General features: G+C 38.2%; 1 protein-coding gene across 1 annotated transcript; it reads left to right on the top strand.

The window, feature by feature from the left end:
• The first annotated feature begins 568 nt into the window (after positions 1-568).
• polh (polymerase (DNA directed), eta) lies at positions 569-17,620 on the top strand. Its single transcript, XM_062058006.1, has 10 exons — positions 569-822; positions 2,702-2,836; positions 2,912-3,147; positions 8,958-9,121; positions 11,605-11,708; positions 11,779-11,898; positions 11,957-12,080; positions 12,163-12,228; positions 14,403-14,575; positions 16,894-17,620. Exons 1-10 carry the CDS (start codon positions 686-688, stop codon positions 17,552-17,554), a joined length of 1,920 nt encoding a protein of 639 aa, XP_061913990.1. The 5' UTR covers positions 569-685; the 3' UTR covers positions 17,555-17,620.
• The last annotated feature ends 295 nt before the right edge of the window (positions 17,621-17,915 follow it).

Genomic DNA, 17,915 nt, shown 5'->3' with positions numbered 1-17,915 from the left:
TATATATATATATATATATATATATATATATATATATATATATATATATATATATATATATATATATATATATAGGGAGTAATACTTTTTTTTTAGACAGTGCAATCACTAATTCGAGAAATGAAATATATGAATTGTATTCATTTATTTATTTATTATTATTTACTATCTGTTTGTATTTAGTTTTATTTCTGATTATTATTAATATTATTAATGTATTATTATTATTATTATTATTATTTTCTTTATTCAATTGATTTATCTGTAAATATTATTTGGTTTTCTTTCTTTTGGGGGGTGGCATCGTTATGATATATAAACAAAAAATATTTTGACATTTAGGGCAGACAACAGATAATGATGTATGTAAACTTTAAATTATATCTTTATTGGAGGAATTTCAGTTGTTTTGAATAAGCTCCTTTTTTAAAATTGATTTTATCTATCACTTTATGTAACACATTTTGCTTTCGAGGATTGTATTTAATTTGATTTATTAAAACAAAAACGGCTTACGTCGACTTTTGATGACGTCATTATGTAAAGCCGCATTTTGCGGGAAAATAAACCCCGCCCCGGAACAGCGTTATGAAAGTGCTGTACGATACAATGTGACGGATGTGTTTTACTTGTCCTTGTTATCAACAAAGCTGTTACATGGTGACAAAAGGACGAGAGTTAAGTTATGGAGTACGGAAAAGAGAGGGTTGTGGCGTTAGTGGACATGGACTGCTTCTACGTGCAAGTGGAGCAGAGACTGAACGCTGCCCTGAAGAATACACCTTGTGTGGTGGCTCAGTATAAGACCTGGAAAGGAGGAGGGTGAGTTTGTGAGCCGGGAGTGTTGTCACCCAGAGAAGTTGACTAAAAATGATGGCTTTTATTAAAGTAAACCTTTCCTACTTCCCCATTTGACAGCACTGCTGTCACTCAAAGTTAAAACCCGCCTCCCTCGTAGCATACACCACGCTGTACTTGTTATTTTCAACCTGTATTCAATTGAATAGACTGCAAATACAAGATACTTAACGTTCGAACTGGAAAACTTCATTTTTTGCAAATATTAGCTCATTTGGAATTTGATGCCTGCAACACGTTTCAAAGAAGCTGGCACAAGTGGCAAAAAAGACTGAGAAAGTTGAAGAATGCTCATCAAACCTTTATTTGGAACATCCCACAGGTGAACAGGCTAATTGGGAACAGGTGGGTGCCGCGATTGGGTATGAAAGAAGCTACCGTGAAATGCTCAGTCGTTCACAAACAAGGATGGGGCGAGGGTCAACAAATGCCTGAGCAAATTGTTAAAAACAACATTCCTCAACCAGCTATTGCAAGGAATTTAGGGATTTCACCATCTACGGTCCGTAATATCATAAAAAGGTTCAGAGAATCTGGAGAAATCACTGCACGTAAGCAGCAAGGCTGAAAACCAACACTGAATGCCCGTGATCTTCGATTCCTCAGGCGGTACTGCATCAAAAAACAACATTAGTGTGTAAAGGATATCACCACATGGGCTCAGGAACACTTCAGAAAGAATAAAAAAACACAGGACGAGATGTTGAACAGTCCTTTGTGCCAAATGTGGAGAGTACTCACTCGAGATGTCCTTGTTGTTGAGAGTGGTAGACAGACAACGTGGGGGTGTGGGGGGGTGGGGTGTTCTTGTGAGTTGTATGGGATATGAGACTTGGTCAGGGTTCAATTCCAGGACAATTGGACAAGCGACACATCTTCAGTAGTGTGCCCTTGCACCTGTCGGTAACTACAGTTGGTCGCTACATCTGTAAGTGCATGTTAAAACTCTCCTATGCAAAGTGAAAGCCATTTATCAACAACACCCAGAAACGCCGCCGGCTTCGCTAGGCCTGAGCTCATCTAAGATGCACTGATACAAAGTGGAAAAGTGTTCTGTGGTCTGACAAGTCAACATTTCAAATTGTTTTTTGGAAACTGTGGACGTCGCGTCCTCCGGACCAAAGAGGAAAAGAACCATCCGGACTGTTATAGGCGTAAAGTTGAAAAGCCAGCATGTGTGATGGTATGGGGGTGTATTAGTGGCCAAGGCATGGGTAACTTACACATCTGTGAAGGCACCATTAATGCTGAAAGGTACATACAGGTTTTGGAGCAACATATGTTGCCATCCAAGCAATGTTATCATGGACGCCCCTGCTTATTTCAGCAAGACAATGCCAAGCAGTGTGTTACAACAGCGTGGCTTCGTAGTAAAAGAGTGCGGGTACTAGACTGGCCAGACCTGTCTCCCATTGAAAATGTGTGGCGCATTATGAAGCCTAAAATACCACAACGGAGACCCCCGGACTGTTGAACAACTTAAGCTGTACATCAAGCAAGAATGGGAAAGAATTCCACCTGAAAAGCTTCAAAAATGTGTCTCCTCAGTTCCCAAACATTTACTGAGTGTTGTTAAAAGGAAAGGCCATGTAACACAGTGGTAAAACTTTTTTGCAATGTGTTGCTGCCATTAAATTCTAAGTTAATGATTATTTCCCCCCCAAAATTTAGTTTTTCAGTTCAGACATTAAATATCTTGTCTTTGCAGTCTATTCAATTGAATATAAGTTGAAAAGGATTTGCAAATCATTGTATTCTATTTTAATTTACAAATTATACAATTGCCAACTTCACTGGTTTTGGGGTTTTGTACAAAATGACTCAAGGCCGTGTCTTCTGCCAGCATCATAGCCGTGAGCTACGAGGCCAGGGCCCACGGTGTCACCAGAAACATGTGGGTGGACGACGCCAAGAAGCTGTGCCCGGACCTCCAAGTTGCCCGGGTGCCCGAATCTCACGGCAAGGCTGACCTGACCCAGTGAGCGACGCCGATCCCACCGTTCCCACGGCGACGCGCGATGCCGAGGATCTAAAATCAAGCCGTTGTGTCCAGTTACAGGGAGGCCAGCGTGGAGGTGATCGAGGTCATGTCTCGCTTTGCCGTGATTGAGCGGGCCAGTATTGACGAGGCGTACATGGACTTGACGGCGGCGGTCCAGCAGCGGCTTAAAGACGGGGCGGACAAGCATATGGAGGCTCACCTGCTGAGGACCACCTATGTCCAGGGTTACCCGCACAGTTTACCTGAAGGACCGGAAGCAGCTGATGAGGATGCCGTTACAGATAAAGGTAAGCACATCCTGCCAAACTCGTCAAATGCAAGCAGTGATGGGCAGTAACAAGCTGCTAGGGTTGTCCCGATACCAATATTTTAGTACCGGTACCAAAATGTATTTCGATACTTTTCGGTACTTTTTTAAATAAAGGGGGACCACAAAAATGGCATTATTGGCTTTATTTCAACAAACATTAAACATATGTTTCTTATTGCAATCAAAGAACAATTTTGTCCTTGAATAAAATAGTGAACATACAAGACAACTTGTCTTTTAGTAGTAAGTAAACAAACAAAGGCTCCTAATTAGTCTGCTGACTAGGGCTGCAACTAACGATTAATTTGATAATCGATTAATCTGTCGATTATTACTTCGATTAATAATCGGATAAAACAGACAAACGACATTTCTATCCTTTCCAGTATTTTATTGAAAAAAAACCAGCATACTGGCACCATACTTATTTTGATTATTGTTTCTCAGCTGTTTGTACATGTTGCAGTTTATAAAAAATAAAAATAAAAATATTTAAGGAAATAAGAATAAAATAAAAATTGCCTCCGCGCATGCGCATAGCATAGATCCAACGAATCGATGACTAAATTCATCGCCAACTATTTTTATAATTGATTTTAACCTATTTAATCGATTAGTTGTTGCAGCCCTACTGCTGACGTATGCAGTAACATACTGTGTCATTTATCTACCTATTATTTTGTCAACGTTATGAGGGACAAGCTGTAAAAAATGATTATTAATCCACTTTTCATTTACTGTTAATATCTGCTTATTGTCTGATACAACATGTTCTATCTACACTTCTGTTAAAATGTAATAATCACTTATTCTTCTGTTGTTTGGATACTTTACATTAGTTTTGGATGATACCACAATTTTAGGTATCGATCCGATACCAAGTACAGGATCATACATTGGTCATATTCAAAGTCCTCATGTCCAGGGACGTATTTCCTGAGTTTATAAACATAACATGAATTTTGTGACAGTAAAAATTATCGATGTAATCATAGTAGTATCGACGAGATGCGCTATTGTACTTGGTATCATTGCAGTGGACGTTAGGTGTAGATCCACCCATGGCGTTTGTTTACATTGTGATGCCGGTGAGCTACTGTGTGTAGTGAAGCATGTTTAGCTATTCCTCGTCCTGCAGTGATAATGGTACAGGTAAGAAACTGACTTTATTTGTCGCCATGGAGACGAGGATTAGTGATTCAGAAGTAGCTAAAACATTGCGGACTGCAGATGGATGTTCGCCGCTAGCTCGCTAGCCATATCTTAAAGCACCGCTGAGTGAGTTTCAGTGTTATAGCTTCACCTTTATCTTCAGTTTTTAGGCCAAAATGCGTGATTGTGCGCTGCCGAACATGCTCCTATGCTCGCAAAACCAGCAATGTCATGACGTGACAACGCACCGTCATGCCCGGGAACCGGTACTTTTCAAACAGAATATAGTTTTTATTCATTAGAACCGCGATACTATACCAGTACCGGTATACCGTACAACCCTACAAGCTACAAGTAGCTAAGCTATGTAGCTTCACTACATTTTCTACTTTTTGAACAAGTAGCTTTTCCTGTAGCTCAGCTATTTTTAGACCCATGTACCGAGGTAGCTTACATCAAAGCTACAAAGAGAGGAAAATAGACTATAAATCCAGGCCAAAAAGAAATATAATGAACATTCATACATATGGAGGAAATCCATGATGATTGGTTGGTGTTTTTGCTAAGTTTACAGACTAGCCAATCAGAGGCAAGATAAGGCGGGTTATCAAAACCAGGAAGCAAAATCATAACAGAGGACGCCGTGGCGCAGTTGGAAGAGTGGCCGTGCCATGTAACCTCAGGGTTCCTGGTTCAATCCCCACCTTCTACCAACCTCGTCACGTCTGTTGTGTCCTTGGGCAAGACACTTCACCCTTGCTCCTGATGGGTCGTGGTTAGGGCCTTGCATGGCAGCTCCCGCCATCAGTGTGTGTGACTGGGTGAATGTGGAAATAGCGTCAAAGCGCTTTGAGTACCTTGAAGGTAGAAAAGCGCTATGCAAGTATAACCCATTTACCATTTAACAGACACACACTCATGTCACATGATGACGAGGGAGTCGGAGACAGAGGGACGCTTCAAGCTGACCACTCAAAAAAAACCTTGAAAATGGCAGAGGAATTCTCTCAACCAGATTAGAGTTTTCCTTTAGTGATGGAAATGACGTGCAGGAAACCCACAATAATGAGTGTCCTTAGCCATATTTTAGACAAATGTATGCGTTTAGAGAAAACCATACCCAAAACCTTAGTTTTTAGTTAAATCATAACTGGTCTCTTCATCTAAGACGTCCAACACAAATGTAGGAACACCCATTAAAGTGAGTTGACTTCATGAAAGGTTTTACTGGCACATAACCATGACCAACTGTTCCCAAACAACACACAAGTCATTGTTTTTTTTATCAATATATAGATAGATGCTGTTTTTGTATTGTAGGTCAGTGTTTCCCATAAACTGCCAAGATACCTGTGGCGGTGGGGGCGTGGCTATGGGCGTGGTCAACATGACATCATCGAGTAATTTGCATAATTTACTACAATGATATGATTTTCTCTAAAAAGACTCAAAAAATGTATACTTACTAATTAATAATAACAGTTTTGTTTTAAACGTCCATCCATTCTACAATATAATTACAACACTATGTACATATTTATATACAGATTTGAACAATAAGTTATTCACTGAAATATATTTATTAATTGTGGTTCTCACAAAAAATATATCTTATAAAATATAAAAGCTAAAATGTCTCTTAAAGCTCTGCCCCTTTAATTAGTGCATACTAAATCATTTAACTTTAGCCTACTACTACAACCATATTATTTACCAGCAACATAAAGTGAAACAGAGGCAGAGGTGTCCTGCCACAGTCAGTAACAAATAAACAGAAAACAGTAGTGGTCAAATACAAATAAGGCAACAAGAGAAGTATCCTACACTTCTCTTTTGTAAAGTAAATCTGAACAGCCTATATGGGCATCTACATCAACTATATGATTTGCCTGAGGAGCTGGACAGGACAAAAAAAAAATTTAAAAAATTGTTTTTATTTTTTTTATTTGTGGTGGACGTAATTCTTTCTTGGCGGGCCGCCACAAATAAATGAATGTGTGGGAAACACTAGGTAGAGACAATGAAAAATATTATAGGGGTGGGCCAAAGAAAAGGCAAACTAAATAAATACATACAGTGGGGTGTGGGGACCCCTAGAGGTAGTTGTAGGGTGTCCCCAGCTCAATGACAGATAGTTAATAGTAATATTTGTTAAGGGTGTAACGGTACGTGTATTTGTATTGAACCGTTTCGGTACAGGGGTTCCGGTTCGGTTCGGAGGTGTACCGAACGAGTTTCCACACGGACATATTAAGTAGCGTAACGCATGTTGTGTAAACAATGCAGACCGAGGCACAACACACGGCATGCTAGCAGCTAACAGGCTAGGATAGACTGACCATACGTCCTCTTTTCACCGGACATGTCCTCTTTTGCGGGGCTGTCCGGGCGGAGTTTCTTAAATGCCTCAAATGTCCGGCATTTTGAGTTAGGGTTGCGTGTATTTTCAATGTACGTTCAGGGTTAAGAAGGGGTTAAAAACAAAACAAATTGTGGGCGCAGCAGCATTGGTGAGGGAGGTGCGGAGACAGAGAGAGAGAGAGAGAGAGAGTTATGATAAACGCGCATGCGTCGCCAGGCTCTGCTTTTATCCATAGATTTATCACATTTAATTTGTTATTATCTAGAGCAGGGGTGTCAAAAGTGTGCCCCGGAGGCCATTTGCGGCCCACAGCTAATGTTTTAAAGGCCCACGGCACATTCTAAAAATACTATTAAAATAAACAAAAACATAACAAAAGTGAAATAAAAAAGCTTAAAGGTTAAATGTAATTTAGAAAAAGTTGCAATGTTGACTACAAAGCTGTTTTTTTTCCTTTCAAACTGTCATTGCTCAAAACATAATATTAGGAATGTCCGATAATGGCTTTTTTGCCGATATTTGATATTCCAATATTGTCCACTTCTTGATTACCGATACCGATATCAACCGATACGATATATACAGTCGTGGAATTAACACATTATTATGCCTAATTTGGACAACCAGGTATGGTGAACATAAGGTCCTTTTTTAAAAAATTCATAAAATAAGATAAATAAATTAAAAACATTTTCTTGGAATAAAAAAAGAAAGTAAAACAATATAAAAGCAGTTACATAGAAACTAGTAATTAATGAAAATGAGTCAAATTAACTGTTAAAGGTTAGTACTATCAGTGGACCAGCAGCACGCACAATCATGTGTGCTTACGGACTGTATTCCTTGCAGACTGTATTGATATATATTGATATATAATGTAGGAACCAGAATATTAATAACAGAAAGACACAACCCTTTTGTGTGAATGAGTGTAAATGGGGGGAGGGAGGTTTTTTTGGGTTGGTGCACTAATTGTAAGTGTATCTTGTTTTTTATGTTGATTTAATAAAAAAATTAAAAAAACGATACCGATAATTAAAAAAACGATACCGATAATTTCCGATATTACATTTTAAAGCATTTATCGACATCTCTACATAATTTTGAATCAAAATCAATGTTATTATGAATTATTGACCTTTCCAAGGTTCCCATTACTTCACATTAAATATTCCACTAAGAAAAACATTTTTGGTGGAAGATTTTGCAAATTTGGTAAATAAATAACCCAAAAATATATATTTTGTTGTTTTCTTACTGTACCGAAAATGAACCGAACCGTGACCTCTAAACCGAGGTACGTACCGAACCGAGATTTTTGTGTACCGTTACACCCCTACAATATCTAGATATATGCTGTTTTTGTATTGTAGGTAGAGACAATGAATAACATTATAGGGGTGGGCCAAAGAAAAGGCAAACTAAATAAATACATACAGTGGGATGCGGGGACCCCTAGAGGTAGTTGTAGGGTGTCCCCAGCTAAATGACAGATAGTTAATAGTAATATTTGTACACTCTCATTTGATATTATACATGTGGGACCATAGATAGAAATGCTGTTAAATGTAGCTTTGATGTAGCAAGATACTTTTGTCGTGTAGCTTCTCCGGGGATAGCTTCCCCTGTAGCTGACTGTATTATGCTGATATTATGTATTTGTACTAGGGCTGCAACTAACGATTAATTTGATAATCGATTAATCTGTCGATTATTACTTCGATTAATCGATTAATAATCGGATAAAAGAGACAAACTACATTTCTATCCTATCCAGTATTTTATTGGAAAAAAACAGCATACTGGCACCATACTTATTTTGATTATTGTTTCTCAGCTGTTTGTACATGTTGCAGTTTATAAATAAAGGTTTATTAAAAAAAAAACAAAAAAAAACTGCGCATGCGCATAGCATCGATCCAACGAATCAATGACTAAATTAATCGGCAACTATTTTAATAATCGATTTTAATCGATTTAATCGATTAGTTGTTGCAGCCCTAATTTGTACCATAAATTGATTAACGTGGACCCCGACTTAAACAAGTTGAAAAACTTATTGGGGTGTTACCATTTAGTGGTCATTTGTACGGAATATGTACTGTACTGTGCAATCTACTAATACAAGTTTCAATCAATCAATCAATCAGCTTAGCTACATTTAATCGAGACTAACTTGCAGCTTAGCTCAGTACATTTCCCAAGAAGCTTGCCCATCACTGCGTGTAGGTGTAAGAATAAATGCATACAGGTAATACATGTTTCCTCTGTAGAGAAGCAGAGGTCATCAGGTGTCCAGCAGTGGTTAGCATCCATACCTACCAACAACTGCGCAGAGCTCCAGCTCACCACGGGGGCCCTCATTGTGGAGGAAATGAGGGCGGCTGTGGAGCAACACACAAGCTTCAGCTGTTCAGCTGGCATCTCGCACAACAAAGTAAGAAAATTGGTTACTGGTTTAGGGAAAAATTATTTAAAAAATGGTGTCTGTGCACATTTTATCGTCCTATTTTACTAATAATTATAGTACAACAAAAATATAGTAACCATCTCATTCATAGTAGGTATGCTGTCTGTGTTACCGTATTTCCTTGAATTGGCGCAGGGAATATAGTATTCGCACGTCTAGAATTACTGCCGGGTCAAACTCGTTTCTCAAAATAATTAACGCATGCTTGGCCTTATTGCCGGTTCATTATTAACGCCGGATCAAATTCGTTTCGCAAAATATTAATTTTATTATCGCATGTCTATAATTTTCGCCGGGTCAAACTCGTTTCGCAAAATATTTAGCATACGGCTAGAACTTCCGCCGGGTCAAATTCGTTACGTCACGAGTGACGCTTTACCTGTCCTCATTTTCAAAATGGAGGACGCTGCTTTCAGTAGTTTGCAATCGCACAAAGGAAAAAAGATAAAGAGCTATTCACTAGGATTTAAAGTCCAAGCTATTGAATACCGGTACAGTATGCTAAAAAGAACAGTAAGCAGCTATGTTTTATTAATATACCGTAGCTGCGTGTGTCAAATACTGTATAAGTCATTAAATGACTCCCGCCTCCTGGTGGTAGAGGGCGCTACCGCGCTAGTGATCCTTCTTGCGACTTCCGGTACTGCAGAAGAAGTGAACACACGCAGCAAGAGATTTTTATTTTTAACATGGAGGATTACATACCGGTATCTAAAATAAAACAGTTTTCTAAACTGGACTTTCAATGGAAGCAGGAGGTAATAATTAAAGGAATATCTCCATCGAGACAGAGAGACTTTTAAAACGGAAGAAAGAAAATAATGAAGACTTCTATAAACAAGTTATCGATGCTTTTGGTCAGAAGGAGCTGCAAATGGACTCCATTTATAAGTACAGGTAAGACCATAATAACGTTTTTTTTTTATTAAATGTGCTTTTCATGATGGTATGCTTACATCACACTCAAAGCGCACGCCTAAATTTACCGCATTCCTTTTGGTAAACGCCGGAGTGAGAAGAGGTTTTAAAATAATCACTGCATGCACGGCCATCCCGCCGGCTTCCGGTAAACGCCGGAGTGACAGGAGGTTTTAAATTAATTAGCGCCCCTGCGGCTATTCAAGGAAATACGGTATTTTAGTTTTGCATTACATTTTAGGCCTGCCAAAGATAGTGCTAACCACTAAGGGGTATTTTAGCCCTGCGGCCTGCAGCACATTTTGAAAATACTGTTACAGAAAAAAGCATTAAAAAGTGTCATAAAAGGGCGCACAGGTGTAATGTACCAAGAAAATGTTGCAATATTGGCACTAATAACGCAAAGCTGCCATGCAGGAAGTTTTTTTTACTGTAAAACTGCCCTTGCTCAAAAAAATAATGTATAATCGTCGGATGGATCTGAAGTTAATCTCGGGACCTAGGTGTTGAAAGTAAACATAATATACAGTACAGGCCAAAAGTTTGGACACACCTTCTCATTCAATTCTTTATTTTCATGACTATTTACATTGTAGATTGTCACTGAAGGCATCACAACTATGAATGTGGAGTTATGTACTTCACAAAAAAAAGGTGAACTGAACTGGAAAAATTCCCGGTTTTCCCTGGAATTCCAGGAATTCCGTAGTCAATTCAACATGTTACTACTTCAACATTTCTCGACCGATTTGAAAAATTCCAACACCAACCATTTCAAATCATTCAGACCATTCAAGTTTTTTACCATTTTCAAAAAATTTCCTGCTTTTCCCGAAATTCCCAAATTTTTGGAAATTCAATGGGACATTCTTCCAAGCTCCACAACTCCCACATTTTTCATCTGATTCAAACTGTTCCAACTTCAAAATATTCAGCCTGTTTGGGAATTGTGTGCTCTACTTCAACAATTCTAAAAAAAATTCCAGGATTTACCAGAATCCCTGGTTTTCCAAAGCCCTATTTCCACTCTTTTTTTCTGGCGACTACTCCTTCCACATTTTTCAACGCATTTCAACCGTTTCACCGTCAAAACATTCCTCTTAATCAGGACAAAAACACGAAATTGTTTTTTGAACTGGAAAAATTCCCGGTTTTCCCCGAAATTCCAGGAATTCCGTAGTCAATTCAACATGTTACTACTTCAACATTTCTCGACCGATTTGAAAAATTCCAACACCAACCATTTCAAATCATTGAGACCATTCAAGTTTTTTACCATTTTCAAAAAATTTCCCGCTTTTCCCATTTAATTTAATGAGACATTCTTTAAAGTTCCACAACTCCCACATGTTTCATCTGATTCAAACCGTTCCAACTTCAAAATATTCAGTCTCTTTGGGAATTGTGTGCACCTACTTCAACGATTAATTTTTTTTCCCCAGGATTTCAGTTCGACTTCAGCATTGGAGTATCCACACGCAATTCCTTCAGGAATTGCCTGATTTAGTGTTGTTATGGTTTCCCCCTTGCAGGTGCTGGCTAAACTGGCGTGTGGTTTGAACAAACCTAACCGACAGACTATATTGCCGCTGGAATCTGTGACGGAACTTTTCAACACTCTGCCCATTAGCAAGATGTGAGTATCCGTCTTCTTCCTTGACCCCTAAATCCTTAATATTCACCCCTCTGCTTTTTATTTACGCAAGACGTAACCTGGGAGGCAAACTGGGGGCGTCCATCACGGCACACCTGCAAGTGGAGAACATGGGGGAGCTGACTCGCTTCTCTCAAGCCCAACTGGGGAAGCACTTTGGCGAGAAAACAGGGTAGGACCCGCCCCGACCCCAAACCCGACGCGACACGGCAACAATCTGCTCTCCCCAGGCAGTGGCTGTACGACCTGTGCCGCGGGGTGGAGTTCGAAGCCGTGAAACCGAGGCAGCTGCCCAAGTCCATCGGCTGCAGTAAAAACTTCCCTGGGAAGACGTCGCTCGTTACAAAAGAGCAGGTACTCCCACTAATTAGACGATATGACAATTATCGCTGTTGCTGATGTTTAGTCAAATGTAAAAGAAAGTCTGTCTGCAAAGGTGCAGCACTGGCTTCATCAGCTGGCTCTGGAGTTGGAGGAGAGGCTGACCAAGGACAGAGAAGTGGTGAGGAAAAGTAGGATTTAGGTTTGTACGGTGTAGTTTCCTAATGAACATACTTGCCAACCCTCCCGATTTTCCCGGGAGACTCCCGAATTTCAGTGCCCCTCCCGAAAATCTCCCAGGGCAACCATTCTCCCGAATTTCCGCCCGGACAACAATATTGGGGTTTAGCGTCCTCTCTCACCTGAAAAGGAGACTATTATATATGTCTCCGTTATCCATAGGTTTATCTATAACCCATAAAGTAGGCAGGCACGGAGCTATTTCCCAGCGTGTGTTTATTCCAGCCGGCACGTTAATACACTGACACGCAACGTCCGGATTCCCATCATGCATTGCTACAAAACTACAGCAAGTAGTAATGTCCAAAAATACAACAGAGACGAAGCAGAAGAACGAAGAAGAGACGTGGCGACGACGAGTAAGAAGAAGAAGTACGCTCGCAAGTTCCAAGATGATTGGAAAAAATAATTTCAGTTCATCCAGGACAGCTCGAAGGGGAAGTGGTACGCTGCCTGCACATTTTGTAGATCAGGGGCCGTACTTATCAAGCTTCTTAGAATTACTCCTAAGAAGTCTGCTAAGAGTTGACTTAAGAGTAAATAAATTCTTCGCTGAAAGCTGCACTTAAAAGTTAGTTATCAAGCGTCTTACTCACACTTTCAGCGAAGTGTAGGACTGAATCTTAAGTGTCACACTCAGAGCTGAATTACGACATTACTATGTGCCGTAAACGGAATTTTAGGTGATGTCATTTCTGTGTCCATAGAAATGACCAATCACGGAAGGGAATCCGTTGTCTAAGAATAAAGAAATATCTTGGAAATATTTAAGTGGACAATGGGAGTGTATATTTTGACAATAAACTACAAAATAATACAAAACAAACTAGTCCCCGCCGGCACTCACGCTACTGCTCCCTCTCTTCTATCGCCCACACACTCACTGACGTCACTCACCTCACGGCCACACACATACGCTACTGTCATAACATTTTCTTTCCAATTCATTAATTAGGCAACTCATTTGAAACTGGTGTGGGTGGCTCTATATATACTAGCCCACTGCAGACACATGCAGAAATCAACAAGGAATCGAAAAGTATTAAATCTGTGACAAAAATAATATCCGCTCTGTCTAAACGATACCGTTTGATCAGCTGCTCGTCATCAAAAAAAACAAACATTGTTCCGTTCCCTGAACATTCGCGCACGTCTCTCTCGCCTCAGTGCCATCCCCTGCTGGCAACTCCTAACCACTTAAGACACCTCTGAAGGTCTCTTAAATATCGTGGAGAGTAGGAGTGATTCTTAGACTTAAGAACGTTGATAAAAAGCTTTTATTCTTAAGTTTGAGAGTAGGACTAAATTTCGCAAATTGTCAGGACTTAAGTGTAAAATGGCACTCTAAGAAGCTTGATAAGTACGGCCCCAGACTTTTATGTGTGTATATGTGTAAATAAATGAACACTGAAATTCAAGTATTTTTATATATATATATATATATATATATATATATATATATATATATATATATATATATATATATATATATATATATATATATATATATATTAGGGCTGCAACAACTAATCGATTAAATCGATTATAAAAATAGTTGCCGATTAATTTAGTCATTGATTCGTTAGATCTATGCTATGCGCATGCGCAGAGGCTTTTTTTTTTTTTTCATGATTATTTTTTGTATTTTTTTATAAACCTTTATTTATAAACTGCAACATTTACAAACAGCTGAGAAACAATAATCAAAATAATTATGGTGCCAGTATGCTGTTTTTTTTTTCTTCCAATAAAATACCGGAAAGGATAGAAATGTAGTTTGTCTCTTGTATCCGATTATTTATCGATTAATCGAAGTAATAATCGACACATTAATCGATTATCAAATTAATCATTAGTTGCATCCCTAATATATATACATAAGAAATACTTGAATTTCAGTGAATTCTAGCTATAAATATACTCCACCCCCCCCTTAACCCCGGCCCCGCCCACCTCAGATCCCCCCGTCCCATAACCCCCGGCCCCTCCCACCTCAGGTGCTTTCACGGATAATATCTCGCCAATAAAAGGAGAATAATACCAATAGTGAGAAGAGTTCAAATGAAATCTGATGCACGCAAAAAATAAAATGGCCGCACGCTCTCAATCTTCCAGAACGGCCGAGTGGCGAAGTCGCTAACAGTCGGCGTGCGCCAGCTGGGCAACACCCGGCCCAGCGGCTTCTCCCGTTGTTGCGCCTTAGTCCGCTACGACGCCGCCAAGCTGTCCACTGACAGCTTCGCCATCATCAAGAGCCTCAACACGGCAGGAAACCAGCAGGCGGCGTGGTATGTACCCACATATTGACATGCATGAACATGGTTACAGTCGGGGTGGCATCCTTGGAATGATGTGGTTTGCATACTTCAAAGACTTCATGTCGGTCATTGGAATGATTTACTAGAAGATGTAGAATATAACCTGAAATAGTCTTTATTGGAATAACCTGAAATAGTATTTATTGGAATAACCTGAAATAGTCTTTATTGGAATGACTTCTATTTGATTTAGTCACAACAATATTCCCATTCAACAAAAACGTTATTAGATAAATCGATCATGAAATAAGTAAATCAAAGCATTTTAGATTATAATTAACATTTAATTCCTAACATTAATGAAATAAAAGGTTACGAAATAAAAATGTCGGTAAACTAGAAAATAAATATAATTAGTAGAAATATTTCTGATTATTTTGCACAATTTTAATTAATACTTTGATAATGTATTAATATAGTTTACATTTAAGTAATATAATTCATACAGTATATTTTTTTAAATTTTGGCACAAAACAAACATTACAAAATAATGTGTTGATATCTACGTCACTATCCTCACCTATGGTGGGTTTTGGGTACCCCCTCAGAGACAGGGGGAGAAGATCTGTCATCTGAGTAAAGTTGCAGCCCCTCCACACGAAGAGGAGCCAGATGAGGTCCTCAGACGCCCCCTGGACACCTTCACTGGAGAGGTGTTTAGGGCACGTCCGACCGGTAGGAGACCACGGGGAAGACGACAGTATGTCTCCCGGCTGGCTCGGGAACGCCTCGAGATCCCCCGGGAGGCGCTTGACGAAGTAGCTGGGGAGAGGGAAGTCTGGGCTCTGCTTAGGCTGCTGCCCCCGCGACCCGACTTCGGATAAGCGGAAGAAAATGGATAGTTGACATTTTAATTACCGGTAATTCATTAATATTTTAATCATTCATTATATATATATATATATATATATATATATATATATATATATATATATATATATATATATATATATATATATATATATATATATATATATATATATATATATAATGAATGATTAAAATATTTTTTTAAAACTATTTAAAAAATATTTAAACAAAACAAAATAACATATATATATATATGTATGTGTGTTATTTTTTTGCAGTAAAATCTGAAGATTTTTAAAAAAATTGTATTTAAAAATAAATAAAATAACATATATATATATATATATGTTATTTTATTTTATATATTTTTTTGTATGTAAAAATAAATAATATATATATATATATAAAAAATAAATAAAATAACATATATATATATATGTATATATATAATGTTATTTTATTTTTTACATACAAAAACATATATAAAATAAAATAACATATATATATGTATGTTATTTTATTTATTTTTACATACAATTAAAAAAAAAATCTTCAGATTTTACTGAAAAAAAACTGCCAGCTCAGTCGCCAGAATTCTACAATTTTTAGTTTAAAAAAAGTGTATATATATATATATATATATATATATATATATATATATATATATATATATATATATATATATATATATTTATATATATATAAACTATATTAAATACACGGTAAATACAAAGTAATTCAATAAATAAATTGGCCATAATCAGACAAATATAAACACTGCAAATTAATACAATTATTTAATATTATAATTTACAATGTAGTAAATTAATGGAAAATGTATTTCACAATGTATGTTGCGAATGTTTAAAAAGGTAATTATATACGTAAATTGTTAATTAAATGTTTTTTTTTAAAACTAGGTAATTTTTTAAGGTTATATTTCATGACTTGATTGATGGTTTTATGTAATCCATTTTTCATTTTAATGTATTTTGTTTGGTTTTCGTTTTGGCACAAGACAAGCTTCATTTCAAATACACGGTAAATCAAAAGTAATGTAATAAATAAATTGGCCATTATCAGACAAATATAAACACTGCAAATTAATACGATTATTTGATATTATAGTTTACAATGTGGCAAATCAACGGTAAATGTATTTCACAACTTGCGTTGCGTATATATAAAAAGGTATTTTCATGCATAAATTGTACATAAATATATATATTATATATGTATATATATATAGTTATATTAAGGTTATATTTCATGACTTGATTTAATTATTTTTTTCATTTGAATTAATTTAGTTGGCTTTCATTTTGGCGACCTGCATAGTCAAGAAAATTAAAATGTCATTAAATCATTAAATAAGCAGGTTCAGCAATTTCCAATAATGTATTTCACACTTTAATTTATTCATTATTATTGATCATTTAACCAAATTGTATAACATTCTACTGAACGATTTCTGCAGGACTCCACCCCTCACCCTGCTGCACCTCTCCGCCAGCAAGTTCAGTGGCGCCCCTTCAGCAGCAGGGGGCAGCATCGCCGACTTCTTCAGCGCTGACGTGACGTCCACTCCCACCCTGCCCTCCAGCAGTGCCGCCTCCCCCACTCACGCCACTCGCAGACCTCCGAGCGGCATCCGGTCTTTCTTCCAAAAGAAGCCGAGACAAAACGAGGGCGAAGAGGCCGTTTGGACTCCGCCACCATCCACTCCACGCTCCGACATCGCCTCCTTCTTCCACAAGAAACGTGCTGAGAGATGTTCGGAGGAGTCCAAACCGGAACCGACAGCGCTCCAAGAAATGCGAGCCGACGCCATCGCACCGCAGCCTGCATGTGATGAGGAGGAAGACGTTGAAGAGGAAGACCTGCTGAAGTGTGAGCGCTGCGGTCAGGACGTGTCTGCGTGGGACATGCCTGAACACCACGACTATCACTTCGCCTTGGACTTGCACGACTCCTTCTCTTCTCCTTCATCCTCCTCCTCCTCGGCCAGAGCAGGACCTCCGGCACCGGCCTCTCGGGGTAAAACAAAAACCAGAGGCCCTTCAGGACCTCACTCAAAAAGACCTCGCTCACAAGGCGGAACTGCTGGGACTCTCGACTCTTTTTTCCAAAAAAATTGATCTTTTATTGTGAAAGTGCCTTTCGTAATCAAATAAAAACATACTTTATTCCTGGCTGTGATTTATTGTAATGCACAGGTGTCAAACTCAAGGCCGGGGGGCCAAACCTGGCCAGGTACATCATTTTATGTGGCCCCGTGAAAGCCTGGAAATAATATGAGTTAATAAAGTACTTTATGTTTTCTTACTAAAAAGGTATTTGTTCTTTCTATTTTGATATTTAAAAATAACATGCAATTTCATATCTTTTCAACTTTAATTGTATCTAATAATGCGGCAAAATATTACATTCCAAAACATTATTTGTTAAAATAAAAATAAATACTTCAATATCTGCTGGACTTATAATTTCATGGTAATT

Source organism: Entelurus aequoreus, linkage group LG09 (assembly GCF_033978785.1).
Source record: "Entelurus aequoreus isolate RoL-2023_Sb linkage group LG09, RoL_Eaeq_v1.1, whole genome shotgun sequence".
Lineage (NCBI taxonomy): Eukaryota > Metazoa > Chordata > Actinopteri > Syngnathiformes > Syngnathidae > Entelurus > Entelurus aequoreus.
The sequence above is the reverse complement of the archived record's forward strand: the minus strand, read 5'-3'. Positions and strand labels throughout refer to the sequence as shown.